General features: G+C 43.5%; 1 protein-coding gene across 1 annotated transcript in view; it reads left to right on the top strand.

Annotated features, from left to right (window-relative positions):
- LOC126106860 (DNA topoisomerase 2-like) overlaps window positions 1–20207 on the top strand; it is a 184878-nt gene that overhangs the window by 146398 nt on the left and 18273 nt on the right. Inside the window, exons 23-24 of the mRNA XM_049913258.1 lie at window positions 3229–3376; window positions 4478–4716. Coding sequence (XP_049769215.1) covers window positions 3229–3376; window positions 4478–4716 — 387 coding nt within the window. The remainder of the gene's footprint in view (window positions 1–3228; window positions 3377–4477; window positions 4717–20207) is intronic.

Raw genomic sequence — 20207 nt, 5'->3', positions numbered from 1 at the left:
GGAGGAAAATTTGCTTTCATTCTAAATTATTTTTAATGTTAGTCACAAATTAACAGTGAACTAACGTGGGGAGATAATTACTGACAAATTTTCATGGTAATTGTTTGAGCTGTTTTTACTATCCACTTAAAATGTATGCATAAAACAGTCTATTCAGTTTGACTGAATTACGGTTTGTATTTTATCAGACATCCATAATAGTAGTAGATATACTAATTTTCCAGTGGTTCCTTTACTGTGCTTGCTAATGCTATTTTCACTAAAATTGTCACTTTCCCTACCTCACTATCTACGCAGCTGGTGGCTGTGTTAATTTGTGCGATTCCTACTTTGGTGGGTCTTGTCTCAAAGTCTGTCTCAGGTGTCCTAAAGCATCCATTACACTATTCCTGGTAGTTCACCAGCACCCCCCCTTTTGTTGATGTTTCTGCCACTAGGTGTAATATCATGACATGTCACAAAGCTGTGTCATGTATGACACCTAGGCTGTGGTCACAGTGTCTCGGACATGATGGATTCCGCCGATGACTGACATCGGCCGGAGGGGGCTGATCTTTTCAAATCAGTACGCCACTGTGTGAGCAGTCACACTATAGCCTATTTTATCTCCAAAATGTACAGACTTCAGATGATAATCAGTGAATTTCAAATTAGGGTGAAGTGGGGTAAATGTAACCATGGGGTTAGGGTAACCACGGCTTATGGTGCCTTAAAGAAGCCGTATTTTTATCTCTGACCTATCACACATGTTAATTTACTCCTTTCTTTGTTATATTTAATCATAAGTTGTCAAATCTGACATAAATTGGTAACTAATTTTTGGACTTGAATTGACGTCTACATTTTCACTCTGCGAGAGTGACGTGCTCAGAATTTGGTGGTCTGTCATTTCTGCAGTTTTAAAGATAACTGCACAATTTTTTGGTTACAAACTAACTTTTGCATGATAATTTCAAATATGAGTTTCGTTTTACTGTACTGATAAAGCTCTTGATATGCCAGGCATGGTTACACTTACCCCAACTTTTTCCCATGTGGGGCAAGTGTAACCAGTCGGCTGGGGCAAGTGTAACCAGGGGGGTTACACTTTCCCCAAACAAACTTACCAGAACATATTTATTTATTTAAGCCGTAACCTTGTTTTTGCCATCACACTAGGTCAACTAAACAGGCCTTGCTGTACATATGGATACCACAATACCTGATGTGCTGGATTTGTAGGTCCACTGAGTTTGTGTGAGATATATTTTATTTTTTATTTAAGTCTACTATATTTGTAAACCACGTTTCCTTTTATAAAATATGACACAGAACTGTAAAGAATACCACCATTTCAATTACATTACAGTATGTGAAGCATTGTTTGACTGACAACAGTGTTGAGCATGATAATTCATCCTGCAGCCAAAGGATTTAGCAGTGTTTAAGAGTGTGAAATCTACTTGGGACCAAAAGTTAACTCGTCACCAGGGACATCATCAAGGGGTAAAAATTAGCAAGTGTGACTTTTCCAATCTCCTCACTGCTGTATGGAATGAAACACCACCTGAATTGTCGAAAAGTGGTTTTCAAAAAGCAGGAATATTCCCTTACAATAGAGAAGTAACTGATAAAACTAAATATGATCCAGAGGCATATAAAAGATATGTAGCTCATACCAAATCTTTGGCAGAAACAAATCCATTGCCAGCTCATGATAATGCAGCCATAGACTGTGTGGAAGCTACATCTCTAACAGAAAGTACTCAGATTTTTGGGAAGCTTCCAGCTAAACAACCTCCATAATTTTATAGGCCTACATCTACTGAGCCCTGCCACTCTCCCAGTATCAGAGTTCTTTCTCAACCATTCCCGAGCTAACCAATGTTTCATTATGTTCTGGAACTTCTGATTTGTCATTTGAAAGCTTATTATTGGAAACAGTCTGACAGTGTAGTCCCACTGATAAAACAAAGAAGAAAAGGATTGCACCAGGAGCTGAAGTTATCACTTTTCAAGATGCCATCTATAAAGAAAAAGATTTTAAAGGAAACAAGAATAATAAGGAGAAAGCAAAACAAAAAGCGTTATCAGCATAAAAAAGGGCTTGGTAATGAAAAGTAAATCTTCCAAACAAAGTGCTGTTACTTTATCTAAAATGGCATCTCAGAATTTTGTGGGAAAAAAGTCCCTGATTGCTCATGTGGGTAAGAAGAAAAAAGACTGGAAGTTGAATCAACAAGTGAAGAAAGTGAAACTGAAGGAGGCCTATCTTTAATAAGTAGTGATGAAGAAAATAGGACCATAACACTAGACGATCTCAGGAAAGAAATGATAAACTGTGAAGAAGAAGAAGAAGAAGAAGAAGAAGAAGAAGAAGAAGAAGAAGAAGCAAACTTTTTTGAAGCCAAAGATAAAATTACAGTTGGAAACTATGTTCTGGTAGCTTTTGCAACAGAATGTAAGAAAGTTCATTTTATTGGCCAAGTTACCAAAATTAGTGATTTAGGAGATCCAGAAGTGATTTTCCTCAGATGCAAAAATAAGACAAAGCATGGCACCACATTCTACTGGCCTGATAGAAGAGATGAGATGGCAGTTCCATCCTATGTCATTTCAGTGCTGCCTGAGCCTTCTTTGGGTCACAAGGGAGACCTGCCATTTGGTGTTACATTTGATTCATACAACATTCAGTGACTAAATAATAGTTAGGGCCTAAGTGTGAATATAATAAGATGAATTAGGGCAGTTTAGCATTAAACACAAATTGCCAACAACTTTAGTTCAATTACCATCAAAAATAATAGAAAGTGAATTTTTCTTTTCTCTTGAGACTAAATATTTTATTATTTTTGTTAAATTGCGTACTAAAGAAAAATATTACTTTTGTAGGATTTAAATTAATAAATTACTGGCCTGAAACAAAAATAAATCATCTATGATGCATTCTGTTTCACTGTTTTATGGTTTAGGCTAACACTTACTTTTTAGTTTAGCTAACATTTTCTGTGTATTTCATAATACACAGAGGCGTGTGCAAAAAAGTTCATATCTTGAGTAAAATTTAACATATTTTAATAATTTAAGAATCCTCAAATTCAGTAAAAAAAATTGGGTAATCAGGTCACTTACCCCAAGTCTCTTTTACAATGCTCTGTATGGGTACAACAATGCGGGGTTACACTTGCCCCGAACCATTTTATTTACATTTTGTAAATAGTGTGGGATGTCTCTTATTTGTTGCTCCAGCGGCAAAGGCGAAGTTCACATTCAGTGACAGCGATGAAGGAGGAGAAAGTGATGAAGAACTGGAGCTGCATGATAATATCTTGGTGCAGGAGAGCGAAATCGTCCCACATGTGGATGCAGAATTGAACACCGCTGATGACAGCTTCATGTGAGTTGATAGCAGTTCCACCATTGGATTTAGTGATGCTATGAATGACAGTTGATAATAAAAATTCCTGTTCCTGCTGCCTTTTTTTAATTATTTCCTCACATAATAAAATCTGATTTTTATCAGTTGAAAGCTTTTGTTGGTCAGCTCATTCCAGCTGCTCTTTTTCCCTCTTCATATTTTTTAAATTATTTCTTCTATGTTTATCTGATATTGTATTGTATGCACACTGTCCAAAGAAAGCAACTGTTGTCATACAAACTTTTTCCAGTTTGCTGTCATAAAATTTCATTGTATGTTTTACTATGTGAGAGCAATGTCAGTTCCTTTGTAATATATCTTCTTTACACAGAAAAGCCCCTTTTGGTCTTAGCATTCCCTTGAGGCAGAGCTCATTTCACCACTGTACTTACCTGAGAATATTTCGGTTGTTGTGCACTTCGTATTGATGGACTGGTTCCAGTAACTGTCAGTTGGATTTTGTGTTGAAGCAGAACACACACTCACAACTTACACTGACACCCAACTGAAAAAGCTTCCATTCATCCACTAACTGATTACAATCAGTATCCAACGGCAATGCTCTCATGGTGCTTACAGCATCACTGACACTTGCTGCTGATTTTTTGTTGGTTATTTTATGCTTTTGCTCTCACAAAGCTATCCAACTCGCCTCAGAATGAATAAAATGACCTGACTTCTAACAAGTAGTAGTAAATGAAAGTGACGACAGATAACAAGTGACCTGTTGGCAGCACTGTATAACCATTCAGAAATTGATCTTCTGTAATTACATTTTCCTGGAGTCATATTGAGTCTCAGCCTTATCTACATCAGAATAGAATATGTAGCTGTGAACTGAAATTTCTGCCAAGGCCAGGCCTTATCAGCCACATTGGCCAGGTGGTGTAGTGGATAGCACATCTATCTAGTAAGCAGTGTCGGCTCAAATCTTGATGCATTACTTCAGCTTCTATCCTTATTGTTCAGAAATAGCCTGTAGTTGTATTAAAAAATGGATTCTTGTTAGTGATTAGATGACATGCATGATGTGAAATCAGATTAAAAGTGATCCAATAACTGCTGTGGTATGTTTTGCAGGGGAGAAAATGTTGTCAGCAGTTCAGTCAGAGAGCCCAAAGAGAAAACAAAGAAAGAAGCTAAACAAAAGAAGAAAGCAGTTAAAAGGATATCTGTCTCCGACTCAGATGATGAGAAAATCATTGTCAGTGATACGGACAGTGAGTTTGAAGTGAAGAAAAAAAAGCCAGCCAAACCAAAGAAGAAAAAAGTTGCAAGGATCTCTGATTCGGATGGCCCATCAACGCGCCAGTCTCAGGGTAAGAATTAATATCAGATAAGTTGTTTAAGAACTATGAACCACATTTACGCATAGTCATAGTAATTATATTTTGCTGTCAGTGTGTTACTAGGCTTCTATTTTCATTTTGTACAAAGTGTAATTGCAGTGTGTTAATTATCACCCTCCCACTATGAACCCATGAACCGTGGATTTTGCCATCAGTGGGGTGGCTTAGGTGCCTCGCCTTTACGGGTAGCTGTACTGTAGGTGCAAACATAATGGAGGGGTATTTGTTGAGAGGCCATACAAAAATGTGGTTCCTGAAGAGGAGCAGCAGCAATGTTTTCAGTAGTTGCAGGTCAACAGTCTGCACGGTTTGACTGATCTGTCCTTGTAACATCAGCCAAAATGGCCTTGCTGTGCTGGTGCTGTGAAGAGCTAAAAGCAAGAGGAAACAGCTGTAATTTTTCTCAGGGACATGCAGCTATAGTTTATGGTTAAATGATGTTCTCTTGTGTTAAATATTCCAGAGGTGAAGTAGTTACCCCCCTCCCCAGGCAGCAGTTGATTAGAACATGGAAAAGCAATACAGTAAAAAATGAATGGGTAGTTTTAGGAGATGAAATAGGGAAGGCAGCAGAGGATCAAACAGATAAAAAGACAAGATATTTCACTAGGGGGAAGGTAGATACCACCTACAAGAACCCCCCTGCGGGTCCGGGGATTAGAATAGGCCCGAAGTATTCCTGCTTGTCGTAAGAGGCGACTACAAGGAGTCCATCCCCCTCACGGGGGTAGTTAGCGCCTGCGTCCGGAGACGGACAGTTCCACGACCTATAATTGTGGTCTTTTTGGTTTTTCACTTCTCGTTACTTCCTTCCTTTTGTTGGTTCTTTTCTTTGCTCTTCTCCACCTCACTGTCTTCCTTACTCTTTCCCTTGACTTCTTCTCCTTGCCTCCTCATTGCCTTCTTCTTCTAGCCTTCACATTGCCTTCTTCTCCTTGCCTTCTCATTGCCTTCTTCTCCTTGCCTTCTCTGGTCTCCGTCTCGGCATTTGAGACAGTCTGTCCTCTTTTTCCCTCTCTCTCTTCTTTTTCCTCTTCTTCCTTCCTCCCTATGCATGCCTGAAGGCCGACCCGCGCGTTTGCACGCGTATCCGGTGACGGGGTAACGCGTAATTCCCCGCCCTGGGTAGACATGTAAGGCACGCGCGTACCCCCTGGTAAAGGCCAGGCCCATGGAGGGGTGATTGCCTGACCTGATACCTTCTGACCATGCCGATTGGTCCCTCCGTCTGTTTCTCGGGAGGTGTGACCTGAGGTGTAAACATTCACCTAAGGCGGGAGTGCCCTCTGAGAGGGTCCCCACAAGGAAGGAGCGCGCCATCGGAGACGCTGGCAATCATGGGGGATTCCTCCGCAATGGATTCTACTCCATCTCTCTAGACTTCTGCCCAAAAACGGAAACGTGACCAGCCACCAGTGACAAAAGTCCTACCGCCTGCCCCACAGTTCCTCGTCGTTTCTCGATCTGAGGACGGAAAGGATTTTTCCTCTGTCAACCCTTTCGTTATCCAGAAGGGCGTAGATGCCATAGCCGGATCTGTCAAATCTTGTACCAGGTTGCGTAACGGTACCTTATTACTAGAAACTGAGAGCGCCTTTCAGGCACAAAAACTGCTTCGGGCCACACTCCTGTACACGTTCCCTGTCCGGGTGGAGGCCCACCGAACTTTGAATTCGTCTCGTGGTGTAGTCTATACTAGCTCCCTCGACGGATTGACTGACGAGGAGATTCAATCTTTCCTCGCTGAGCAGGGCGTGACGGCTGTCCATAGGGTCATGAAAAAGGTCAACAATGACCTTGTACCGACCCGGACACTTTTCTTGACCTTCGATAGTGTTAAGCTGCCATCGCGCATCAAGGCGGGCTACGAGGTTATTTCTGTTCGCGCCTATGTCCCGACACCTACGCGCTGCTACCAGTGTCAGCGTTTCAATCACACTCGACAGTCTTGTTCCAATGCGGCTAAATGTGTCACTTGTGGCAGGGATGCCCATGAGGGTGACCGTCCACCTCCGTCTCCTCGTTGTGTGAACTGTCAGGGTGACCATGCCGCATCCTCCCGCGACTGTCCTGTCTATAAGGAAGAACGCTGTATCCAAGAAATTCGGGTAAAAGAGAGAGTGTCCACCTCGGCTGCTCGCAAGCTATTGGCTAGTAGGAACCCCACGCTGCTCCCAGCGGGGAAATACAGTACTGTCCTCGCCTCTCCTCGGACTACCAGGGAGGTGGCAACCCAGACATGCGATCTGACCTTCAGCACCACAGTCGTCCATTCGGCCAGTGCTAAGATCGCGCGGTCGACGTCTCCTCTTCCTCCCATCACCCCACAGACACCAGCCCCTTCATCAGCTTCTGCTAAGACGAAGACCCCGAAGTCAGATGCACGGGCCTTCAAGAAGGAACCATCCCGTGCAGACTTCCTACGTACCTCGACCTCCCAGCCATCGACCAGAACTTCCACCAAACGACCTTCCAAGAAGGCTCATAGGAAGCACAGTTCTCCTTCTCCGCCACGGCGCATTTCTTCTCCTGCGCCACCCAGCGGTTGCCGCCCCAGGCCGTCATCCGTTTCGCCTGGCCGCACCGCTGGTAGCCGTACATCTGGCCGTTCACCGGCGGAGGAAGCTCCCCCTCCCGGCCATCCTCCCGAGATGGCCGATGAACCTATAGACCCAATGGACGATGACTGTCCGCCTCCTGATAGCGGCAGCAGTACTCGCTTGAAGCCAGGCCCTCAGCGGCGTTCGAGGTGACCCCTTCTTTCATCTTCCTTTTCTTATGATGGCACTTATTCACTGGAATATTCGCAGCATTCACTCCAACCGAGAGGACTTGAAGTTGCTGCTCCACTTGCACCGTCCGCTCGTCGTAGCCCTCCATGAAACGAAGCTACGCCTATGCGATCAAAATGCCTTGGCACACTACACCTCTGTGCGTTTTGACCTACCCCCTGTGGTAGGTATCCCAGCTCATGGAGGGGTTATGTTGCTGGTCCGGGATGATATTTACTACGATCCCATTACGTTGCACACCGGCCTGCAGGCAGTTGCCATCCGCATTACTCTCCCCACTTTTACGTTTTCCTTTTGTACCGTTTACACTCCATCGTCATCTGCCGTTACCAGGGCAGACATGATGCAACTTATTGCTCAGCTACCTGCACCATTTTTGTTAACTGGAGACTTCAATGCCCACCATCCCCTTTGGGGCTCTCCAGCATCCTGCCCGAGGGGCTCCTTGTTAGCAGACCTTTTCAACCAGCTCAATCTTGTCTGCCTCAATACTGGCGCCCCTACTTTTCTTTCGGACACATCTCACGCCTATTCCCATTTAGACCTCTCTATATGTACTCCCCAACTTGCACGCCGGTTTGAGTGGTATGCACTTTCTGATACATATTCAAGCGACCGCTTCCTGTGTGTTATGCATCTCCTGCAGCATACCCCCTCTCCGTGCTCCTCTAGTTGGACCATCTCCAAGGCAGACTGGGGGCTCTTCTCTTCCAGGGCGACCTTTCAGGATCAAACCTTCACATGCTGCGATCGTCAGGTCACACACCTCACGGAAGTCATTCTCGCTGCTGCTGAATATTCCATCCCTCACCCTACTTCTTCTCCACGTCGCGTACCGGTCCCCTGGTGGACCGCAGCATGTAGAGACGCTTTACGTGCTCGTCGACGTGCTTTACGCACCTTTAAACGCCACCCTACAGTGGCGAATTGTATCAATTATAAAAGATTACGTGCTCAGTGTCGTCATATTATTAAAGAAAGCAAGAAAGCCAGCTGGGCTGCTTTCACAAGCACCTTCAACAGTTTTACTCCTTCTTCTGTTGTCTGGGGTAGCCTGCGCCGGCTATCTGGCACTAAGGTCCACTCACCAGTTTCTGGCTTGAAGGTCGCGAATGACGTCCTTGTGGCCCCTGAGGCTGTCTCCAATGCCTTCGGCCGCTTTTTCGCAGAGGTTTCGAGCTCCGCTCATTACCACCCTGCCTTCCTCCCCCGCAAACAGGCACAGGAGGCTAGGCCACGTAACTTCTGCTCCTCAAATTGTGAAAGTTATAATGCCCCATTCACCATGCAGGAACTCGAAACCGCACTTGGCCTATCACGGTCCTCCACTCCAGGGCCTGATTCTATTCATATTCAGATGCTGACGAACCTTTCTCCTGCGGGTAAAGGTTTTCTTCTTCGTACATACAATCGCATCTGGATTGAGGGACATGTTCCCGCATGCTGGCGCGAGTGTATTGTTGTCCCGATTCCTAAGCCGGGGAAGGACAAGCACTTGCCTTCCAGTTATCGACCTATCTCGCATACCAGCTGCGTCTGTAAAGTGATGGAGCGAATGGTTAACACTCGATTGGTTTGGCTGCTCGAGTCTCGACACCTACTTACCAATGTACAATGTGGATTTCGTAGGCGCCGCTCTGCTGTTGACCATCTGGTTACCTTGTCGACCTTCATTATGAATAACTTCTTGCAGAACCGCCCGACCGCGGCTGTGTTCTTTGATTTGGAGAAGGCTTACGACACCTGTTGGAGGGCGGGCATTCTCCGCACCATGCATACATGGGGCCTTCGCGGTCGCCTCCATCTTTTTATTCGTTCCTTTTTAATGGATCGACAGTTCAGGGTACGTGTGGGTTCTGTCCTGTCCGACACCTTTCGCCAGGAGAATGGGGTGCTACAGGGCTCAGTTTTAAGCGTCGCTCTCTTCCCCATCGCGATCAAGCCAATAATGGATTGCCTCCCAGCTGATGATGTATCAGGCTCCCTTTTTGTGGACGATTTTACCATCTATTGCAGCGCGCAGTGTACACGTGTCCTGGAGCGCTGTCTTCAGCGTTCTCTTGACCGTCTTTACTCCTGGAGTGTCGCCAATGGCTTCCGTTTTTCTGCCGAGAAGACGGTCTGTATTAACTTCTGGCGCTACAAAGAGTTTCTCCCACCGTCCTTACGACTCGGTCCCGTTGCTCTCCCAATCGTGGAGACAACCAAATTTTTAGGCCTTACATTTGACAGGAAACTTAGCTGGTCACCACATGTGTCATATTTGGCCGCCCGTTGTACCCGTTCTTTAAATGTCCTCCGTGTTCTCAGTGGTATGTCGTGGGGAGCGGATCGAACCGTCCTCCTTCGTCTATATCGGTCGATCGTCCGCTCCAAGTTGGATTATGGGAGCTTCGTATACTCCTCTGCACGGCCATCCATCTTACGCCGCCTCAACTCCATACAACATCGGGGTTTACGACTTGTGATCGGAGCATTTTATACTAGTCCCGTAGAGAGTCTTCATGCTGACGCTGGCGAATTGCCACTCACCTACTGGCGCGATATACTGCTTTGTCGGTATGCCTGTCGGCTACTGTCAATGCCCGACCATCCGTCTTATCGTTCCTTTTTTGACGACTCTCTCGACCGTCAATACGGGTTGTATGTCTCTGCCCTGCTACCCCCTGGAGTTCGCTTTCATCGCCTCCTTCAACACCTTAATTTTTCACTCCCTGCAACCTTTCGAGTGGGCGAGAGCCACACGCCACCTTTGCTCCAGGCTCAGGTCCGCGTTCACCTCGACCTCAGCTCGCTCCCAAAAGAGGTTACCCCCGGTTCGGTCTACCACTCCCGCTTTTTGGAACTTCGTTCGAAGTTCATCAACATGACTTTCATTTATACAGATGGCTCTAAGACCAATGACGGGGTCGGGTGTTCTTTTATTGTCGGGGCACAAAGTTTCAAATACCGGCTCCATGGCCATTGTTCGGTCTTCACAGCTGAGCTCTTTGCCCTCTACCAGGCTGTTCTTTACATCTGCCGCCACCGACATTCTGCTTATGTCATCTGCTCCGATTCCCTGAGCGCCATCCAGAGCCTCAGTGATCCGTACCCGGTTCACCCTTTCGTACACTGGATCCAACGCTCTCTTCAGCAGCTGGTGGACGTCGGTTCTCCAGTTAGCTTTATGTGGGTTCCTGGCCATGTCGGTATCCCTGGGAACGAAGCTGCAGATGCCGCGGCCAAGGCTGCGGTCCTCCAGCCTCGGACAGCTTCTTGTTGTGTCCCTTCGTCCGATTTTAGCAGGGTCATTTGTCGGCGCATTTTATCGCTGTGGCATGCCGATTGGGCTGCACTTACAGACAACAAGCTTCGGGCCTTAAAACCTCTTCCCGTGGCTTGGACGTCGTCCTCACGCCCTTCTCGGCGGGAGGAGGTAGTTTTGGCCCGGTTAAGAATTGGACACTGCCGGTTCAGCCATCGCCATCTGCTGACGGCTGCGCCGGCGCCGTTCTGCCCATGTGGGCACTTGCTGACGGTCCGCCACATTTTAATGTCCTGTCCAGATTTTAACACACTGCGCCTAGATCTTAACCTGCCAAGTACTTTCGATGCCATTTTAGCGGATGACCCATGAGCAGCTGCTCGTGTTCTTCGTTTTATCAATTTGACAAACCTCTCTAAGGACATTTGATGATGCTGTTTTTTAATCCTATGCCTGTCAGTCTGTCTTTTATCGTGTTTTCCCTTTTAGTTTTGTTGTCAACTTGTGCCTCGCGGTGCATTCTTAGAGTAGTCAGGGCGCTAATGACCATTGAAGTTGTGCGCCCTAAAACCACAAAAAAAAAAGCTTGTACAGAAACCAGACAGCTGTTAAGAGTGTAGAGGGGCATAAAAGGGAAGCAGTGGTTGAGAAGGGAGTGAAACAAGGTTGTAGTCTATCCGTGATGCTATTCAATCTGTACATTGAACAAGCAATAAAGGAAATCAAACAAAAATTTGGAATAGGATTTAAAATTCAGGTAGGAGAAATAAAAACTTTTGAGATTTGTTGGCGACTTAATTCTGTCAGACTGTGAAGAACTTGAAAGAGCAGTTGGACAGACTGGACTGTGTATTGAAAAGAGGATATAAGATGACCATCAACAAAAGCAAATCAAGGATACTAGAATGTAGTCTAATTAAATCGTGTGAAGCTAAGGGAACCAGATAAGGAAATGACACTTAAAGTAGTAGAAGAGTTTTGTTATTTGGACAGCAAATAAAATGGTGGCTGCAGTAGGAGGATATAAAATGTGGACAAGCAATGGTGAGAAAAAGATTTCTGAAGAGAAATCTGTTATCATCAAATATAAATTTAAGTGTTCGGAAGTCTTTCCTGAAGGTCGAGAGTGTAGCCACGTATCAAGGTGAAATATGGATGATAAACAGTGGAGGTAAAAAGAGAATAGAAGGTTTAGAAATGTGGTGCTACAGAAGAATGCTAAGATTAGATGGGTCAGAAATGTAACTAATGAGGAAGACAAGAAATCGGTGGCACAATGTTATCAAAAGAAGGTACTGTTTGATAGGACACATTTAGAGACTTGAAGGGATGGCCAAATTAGTATTTTAATTCATTGTGAATCTGGACAATCCAGTGTCCAAGCCAAAATATGCATTTTAGCACGGTTTACGAAATTCCGATGATATTGACGTATCCTCTGATGTCTTGTTTCATCATCACGTAACGCAAGATCTCTTAATGCTTTAGACATATAACATACGGGCTTCCTACATAGTCACAGGTGCACACGTACAATAATGCCTGTTTCCTGGCGCTCTCTGGCAGCTGTTAAAATGAACCTATTTCTTACAGGTCTCAGGGAAAATATTGCTAATGGTGTTTTGAAAAGCGTTTCTTTCAAATTAAATTTCCTTTTATCGAAGATGAATTATGTTATGTGGGATGAATTTCCTAAAACACAGTGTGTTTGAAACTTAGCACTTTGAGGAACCGCCATGTAGAGTAATTAGAGTCCTGCCGAACAGACATTTATGTCATTGTTTTAAATTTTACTGGCACATTTGTGCGATGTATCTTGAAGTGTAACAAATGTAAAAAAAGACCAATATTACATGTGAAAGCTTAGCTTTTCTTGTAACAACATTGTGTATATTAATTTAAACCATTAACTTTTCCTCTTCATGTGTTCGCACTACTTAACAGTGATACTGCTATTGGCTGACATGTATCCTATGCTCCAAATATCTGTTATCAGCTGGCAAAATCGTGACATGAGGTGTGATAGGCTTACAAAAAGGCATCACGATCTCTATTTCAGTGCTCCGGAAGCTAACGTGCTGAGTTTAGTGGGATTCGAATGTATACTTTTTTAGTACAAAAATATGCAGCATATATGTTGCTGCACATCAAAGGTCTTTCCAAAAGTCTCTTTCAGTTTACTAAAGTGCTCTATGCTGGTGTATAAAATGTTAACCATTCAAAGGATTGATAAGTTTTACAGTTCAGAGGGAAAATCTACAGAAACCTACTGTGACTTAACATGAAAAAAGTGTTTTTTCACACTGGAAAAAGTGTCTTTTTCAACTGGGATATCCAGGAAATAATCCTGAAAGCTTTTTTTCCTTGTCTGTGTACACATCCTGAAGGGTTTCTCATTTTGATTTGCAGCTCTAGCAGTGTGTGGTTGTGGGAAGAATTTCAGCGTGTCTGGGATTGCGAACATTTACCTGCAGACTAAAAAAATTGTGGAACTTCATTTTTTTAAGATGACAATTAAAACTTTCGATACCACTCACACTTTTTGTTAGGTGTAGAAGCTAACAGGATTTAACATGTAGTTGATCTTAGTACACAATATTGTTAACCAAACTGTGTGGTTAACAGGCTGAGAGTACCAATCTCAGACAGGTAAAAAAAGTGCAATTACCCAAATACCACCTACGGGCTCCAGTGGACCGATTGGTACTGAGCAGCCACCTCGTTATCTTCTGCCAGCAATATCACTGAATGCAGTATGGAGGGGCATGGGGTCGGCGCACCACTCTCGTGGCTGGTGTCAGTTTTGTGATCTGCAGCAACTACTCGTCAGTTGAGTACCATGTCGGGTAGCTTCAGAAGGGAAGAGTGCAGCCCATTCCAGTCGTCCCACTGAATAAACTTCCCTGGCCATTCTGGGAATCGAACCCAGATCCTCTGCGTTGCAGTTACCCACGCTGACCACTCTGATACGATCAACAAAAAATGCGGCATTACAGTGTTCATTCATGCTGGTATGTGAGCAAACGAGCTACTTGACACTGGAACTGAATGTTACTAATTTGCTTGTGGAGTACTTGGAAATTTCTTGTCCTCCATAATTGAAGAGAATGTGAAGGTGTTCAGGATCTCTATAGTAATATTTAGTTTTTGTAGTACTAAGCAGTATTTTAACTGGCAGTAACTGCTGTAATCACAGAGAAACTTCTCTGCTATGTGAAGTACCTTGGATAGTTCCTCAGATGTTCAGTTAAACAGTTTCGTAAGCTAGTATGTACCGTGCTAAGCTGCAGCTGCTAGTATGGAGTTGTATGAAGTGAGCTGAGGAACTGAACATTAAAGAAATACAATTACTGGGGAAGTATGTAGTCAGTGGAGGAAAGTTTCTTTGTAAATTGCGATTGTATCCTGTGAGTTTGAGAACAAGAAAGTTTGTGTGTGACAGACTACTACAGTAAAGCTAAGAAGAGAGCCTCGTGTAGTAGCGTAGCAAACCCGCACACATCTCGTGTGCTGCACATCCACAAAAGGATACTTTGGCAGTCTGTATAGTGTTTTGAGCGCACAGTTTTATATGAGCCTGTGTCCTTTTCATGAACTAAAGGATAAATATTTGTTTAGTTTCCTCCTTTTCCTTAATTTATTTCTATGGAATATATGATGCATACAGAAAGTGCAAAAACCCAGTTCAAAAGAGCAACATTTCAGCTAAGTGTTGTCATTTTTTATATGGTCACCACCATTGGTTACTCATTTTGCACGAGAGCCTGCATGTTGCCCTAGTAAAAAACTGAACGAGCTGAGGTTAACCACAGGCTTACAGCTTTGACAACATCTGTATCAAGACAATATTAGCCATGTAGTCAACCTTTTCATAAGCCCATGGCTGTGGAAGTCTGACACTGCTAAACCGAGACTGTGTAGTGCATGTGATAAGACAGTCAGGCCAAATTTGGCAAAAATTTCTATGGTCGCAGAACTTCTATGGGAGCTGCTGTTGCAAGTGCTAGTTTGTGTTGTTCTCTGCTCTGACTGGAAATTCTACACTCCCAGCCTAGACTGTCATTTTGTAACGTTATAAATTGACTTTTTTTTTTTTACACACACCAAGATAAATTATTTCTACTACTTCCGTATCCCAGAAGGCTGTGCACACCTCTTTTTCTCCATATTCTCATGTTTTGAACTACTATTGTGGTGAAGAATTTGCATGTTGACACTCTATGGACTGTCTTTTGGATCCCGGCTTTTAGCGATGATACTGTATCCCATCGGTGGTGGTGGTGGTGGTGGTGGTGGTGGTGGTGGTGGTGGTGGTGGTGGTGGTGGTGGTGGTGGTGGTTCAGAAAATTGTCCTGCCTTGTATTGGTGAGCAGATCTGAACAAATTTCCACTTACAGCCAAAATTCAGGTGTGCATACAGTTTCATTGTAGTAATCTGCAGACTGACACAGATGCATCGATAGACCCTCTTCATTGAGAGGGATCACAGCTGAGAAGGTTTGACCGGGCTGTGGCTTGTCGTGCCGAACAGACATTTATGTCATTGTTTTAAATTTTACTGGCACATTTGTGCGATGTATCTTGAAGTGTAACAAATGTAAAAAAAGACCAATATTACATGTGAAAGCTTAGCTTTTCTTGTAACAACATTGTGTATATTAATTTAAACCATTAACTTTTCCTCTTCATGTGTTCGCACTACTTAACAGTGATACTGCTATTGGCTGACATGTATCCTATGCTCCAAATATCTGTTATCAGCTGGCAAAATCGTGACATGAGGTGTGATAGGCTTACAAAAAGGCATCACGATCTCTATTTCAGTGCTCCGGAAGCTAACGTGCTGAGTTTAGTGGGATTCGAATGTATACTTTTTTAGTACAAAAATATGCAGCATATATGTTGCTGCACATCAAAGGTCTTTCCAAAAGTCTCTTTCAGTTTACTAAAGTGCTCTATGCTGGTGTATAAAATGTTAACCATTCAAAGGATTGATAAGTTTTACAGTTCAGAGGGAAAATCTACAGAAACCTACTGTGACTTAACATGAAAAAAGTGTTTTTTCACACTGGAAAAAGTGTCTTTTTCAACTGGGATATCCAGGAAATAATCCTGAAAGCTTTTTTTCCTTGTCTGTGTACACATCCTGAAGGGTTTCTCATTTTGATTTGCAGCTCTAGCAGTGTGTGGTTGTGGGAAGAATTTCAGCGTGTCTGGGATTGCGAACATTTACCTGCAGACTAAAAAAATTGTGGAACTTCATTTTTTTAAGATGACAATTAAAACTTTCGATACCACTCACACTTTTTGTTAGGTGTAGAAGCTAACAGGATTTAACATGTAGTTGATCTTAGTACACAATATTGTTAACCAAACTGTGTGGTTAACAGGCTGAGAGTACCAATCTCAGACAGGTAAAAAAAGTGCAATTACCCAAATACCACCTACGGGCTCCAGTGGACCGATTGGTACTGAGCAGCCACCTCGTTATCTTCTGCCAGCAATATCACTGAATGCAGTATGGAGGGGCATGGGGTCGGCGCACCACTCTCGTGGCTGGTGTCAGTTTTGTGATCTGCAGCAACTACTCGTCAGTTGAGTACCATGTCGGGTAGCTTCAGAAGGGAAGAGTGCAGCCCATTCCAGTCGTCCCACTGAATAAACTTCCCTGGCCATTCTGGGAATCGAACCCAGATCCTCTGCGTTGCAGTTACCCACGCTGACCACTCTGATACGATCAACAAAAAATGCGGCATTACAGTGTTCATTCATGCTGGTATGTGAGCAAACGAGCTACTTGACACTGGAACTGAATGTTACTAATTTGCTTGTGGAGTACTTGGAAATTTCTTGTCCTCCATAATTGAAGAGAATGTGAAGGTGTTCAGGATCTCTATAGTAATATTTAGTTTTTGTAGTACTAAGCAGTATTTTAACTGGCAGTAACTGCTGTAATCACAGAGAAACTTCTCTGCTATGTGAAGTACCTTGGATAGTTCCTCAGATGTTCAGTTAAACAGTTTCGTAAGCTAGTATGTACCGTGCTAAGCTGCAGCTGCTAGTATGGAGTTGTATGAAGTGAGCTGAGGAACTGAACATTAAAGAAATACAATTACTGGGGAAGTATGTAGTCAGTGGAGGAAAGTTTCTTTGTAAATTGCGATTGTATCCTGTGAGTTTGAGAACAAGAAAGTTTGTGTGTGACAGACTACTACAGTAAAGCTAAGAAGAGAGCCTCGTGTAGTAGCGTAGCAAACCCGCACACATCTCGTGTGCTGCACATCCACAAAAGGATACTTTGGCAGTCTGTATAGTGTTTTGAGCGCACAGTTTTATATGAGCCTGTGTCCTTTTCATGAACTAAAGGATAAATATTTGTTTAGTTTCCTCCTTTTCCTTAATTTATTTCTATGGAATATATGATGCATACAGAAAGTGCAAAAACCCAGTTCAAAAGAGCAACATTTCAGCTAAGTGTTGTCATTTTTTATATGGTCACCACCATTGGTTACTCATTTTGCACGAGAGCCTGCATGTTGCCCTAGTAAAAAACTGAACGAGCTGAGGTTAACCACAGGCTTACAGCTTTGACAACATCTGTATCAAGACAATATTAGCCATGTAGTCAACCTTTTCATAAGCCCATGGCTGTGGAAGTCTGACACTGCTAAACCGAGACTGTGTAGTGCATGTGATAAGACAGTCAGGCCAAATTTGGCAAAAATTTCTATGGTCGCAGAACTTCTATGGGAGCTGCTGTTGCAAGTGCTAGTTTGTGTTGTTCTCTGCTCTGACTGGAAATTCTACACTCCCAGCCTAGACTGTCATTTTGTAACGTTATAAATTGACTTTTTTTTTTTTTACACACACCAAGATAAATTATTTCTACTACTTCCGTATCCCAGAAGGCTGTGCACACCTCTTTTTCTCCATATTCTCATGTTTTGAACTACTATTGTGGTGAAGAATTTGCATGTTGACACTCTATGGACTGTCTTTTGGATCCCGGCTTTTAGCGATGATACTGTATCCCATCGGTGGTGGTGGTGGTGGTGGTGGTGGTGGTGGTGGTGGTGGTGGTGGTGGTGGTGGTGGTTCAGAAAATTGTCCTGCCTTGTATTGGTGAGCAGATCTGAACAAATTTCCACTTACAGCCAAAATTCAGGTGTGCATACAGTTTCATTGTAGTAATCTGCAGACTGACACAGATGCATCGATAGACCCTCTTCATTGAGAGGGATCACAGCTGAGAAGGTTTGACCGGGCTGTGGCTTGTCGTGTATACCCTTTCAGTAGCTACTGAAACTCAGTAGGCACCATCCATGTCATGTTATTCGTATGACATACTTACTGTATAGTCTCCATACACCTTTAGCAAGTGTTTGGCCAATTATGTTTACAGCGTTAGATACTCCACATACTGTCAACCATGCAACCACAATATTGGCTGCTAATGGCAAGTGGGGTGGGACTGCAGGTATCCAATGGTGAGCACAGCATGAGGCTACAGAGTGTAGTTGAAATGCTTAGTCAGTTACTCAAGAGTGCTACAGTGCTAGTGGTGTTGATACAAAGCAGAGCAGTGGCGGCAATAACAAAGCAAAACTAGCATTATATCTGCAACAGTTGCTGAAGTTGACATTTCATCAAAAAGTAACCCAAGGAATTTTGCAGTGTGAGAAAAAGTGACAGATGAAGTATTAGCATTTCTGCAAGATAAATAAGAGAAGTGACAGATGAAGTATTAGCATTTCTGCAAGATAAATAAGAGGAATGTGTGGTGTTGTGTACACTCAGCTGTGTGGACAATTTACTTGAAGAGTACAATGACGACAATAAGTGTTCATTAAGTGAAAGTTACACTGAAACAAGTGTAGAGCGATGTTGATGATGATGATGTTGATGATGATGATGATGATGATGATGATGATGATGATGATGATCCTTATCAGACAGGCCGCCAGTGAAACGTAATGGAGGACTATCATTGGCAGAGGAACGAGTACTGAGCATAACTATGTATATGGAAGATCATTCGCAGCACATTAAAAAAATGACTATGAACAGATTTCAAATAAGTCTGCAGCAATGTGTGTAGTGCATAAGAACTATTGATATTAAAGATAAGACAAAGAACAATTCTTCAAAAAACTGATGTTTGCGTGTTGCAAGGATGGTAATACAGTCTACAGGCTATGTGTGACAGTGATCTTGTACGTTATGCACATCAAATTGCACATGATGTAGATTACAATGATCTCGGGGCAAGCAGTGGATATTTGCACAACTCCAAACTGTGCTACTGAATTGGAAGGGGTAAGGTAATGAAATTTCAAACAAAACATCAACTTCATGTGGCACAGCAAACTGTGGAATTAGCCTGAAAGTTTGTAGATAAGATAAACAATCTTATCCCGTCATTCAGTAAGTAATTTCTCATCTCTGACCAATTGGGGCGTGAAGAGGAAATGCAGATTAGAGGAACCCTGAAAATCAGAGGTGCCAAGCAACATCAACCGACATCAATGCCTCGATACATTCATATACAAATATGCCAACTGTTAATCTGGTTGGTAAATTGATGGAAAGCGTTTTGTTATGCTGCAACAAGTTGGAGGTGCTCTGCACCCTACAGTTGTTTCTCATGTGTGACCTTGCAAGGGCCGTCTAGGGGGTTCACGGTTCTTTCGTGAATTGTGCATGGCGCGCGTGGGGCCCTGAGCTATTGTGGCCCATTCTTCATTCCCTGGCTGCATTTCCTTTACCCTGCCCCCTCCCTCCCTATCCCCACTCCTTCCCCGTTGCACCTCCTTCCCCTCTCTGGGTGTTCAGAATTTTGTCGGCCTGGCATATCCACCTGGTTTCCTGTATTGGTTGCAATTTTGTTCCTTTTGCCTGTTCTTCCATCCTTTTTGGCGATTATCTCCCCACTCGAGGTTTGACCTCCCCTTCAAAATTTAGTTTTTAGTGTTAGCAATATGGGAAGAATTCCCTCCCTAGCATCTACAGTGTGGATTCCTCTCTCTCCTTCCTTCACCACTGTAGCCTCCTTCCACCCTGCTAGGTCACTGACACGTGTAGCCAAAAATGACTGCCTATATGCCTCTGTATGAGCCCTAATCTCTTACCTTTGTGGTCTTTTTGTGAAATGTAAGTTGGTGACAGTAAAATTGTACTGCAGTCGGCCTCAAATGCTGGTTCTCTAAATTTCCTCAGTAGCGATTCACGAAAAGAACGCCTCCTTTCCTCTAGAGACTTCCACCCGAGTTCCTGAAGCATTTCCGTAACACTCGCGTGATGATCAAACCTACCAGTAACAAATCTAGCAGCCCGCCTCTGAATTGCTTCTATGTCATCCCTCAATCCGACCTGATATGGATCCCAAACGCTCGAGCAGTACTCAAGAATAGGTCGTATTAGTG

This window comes from Schistocerca cancellata, chromosome 10, assembly GCF_023864275.1.
Source record: "Schistocerca cancellata isolate TAMUIC-IGC-003103 chromosome 10, iqSchCanc2.1, whole genome shotgun sequence".
Taxonomy (NCBI): Eukaryota; Metazoa; Arthropoda; class Insecta; order Orthoptera; family Acrididae; genus Schistocerca; species Schistocerca cancellata.
Note: the sequence above shows the minus strand (reverse complement) of the source record. Positions and strands in the feature narration are given on the sequence as shown.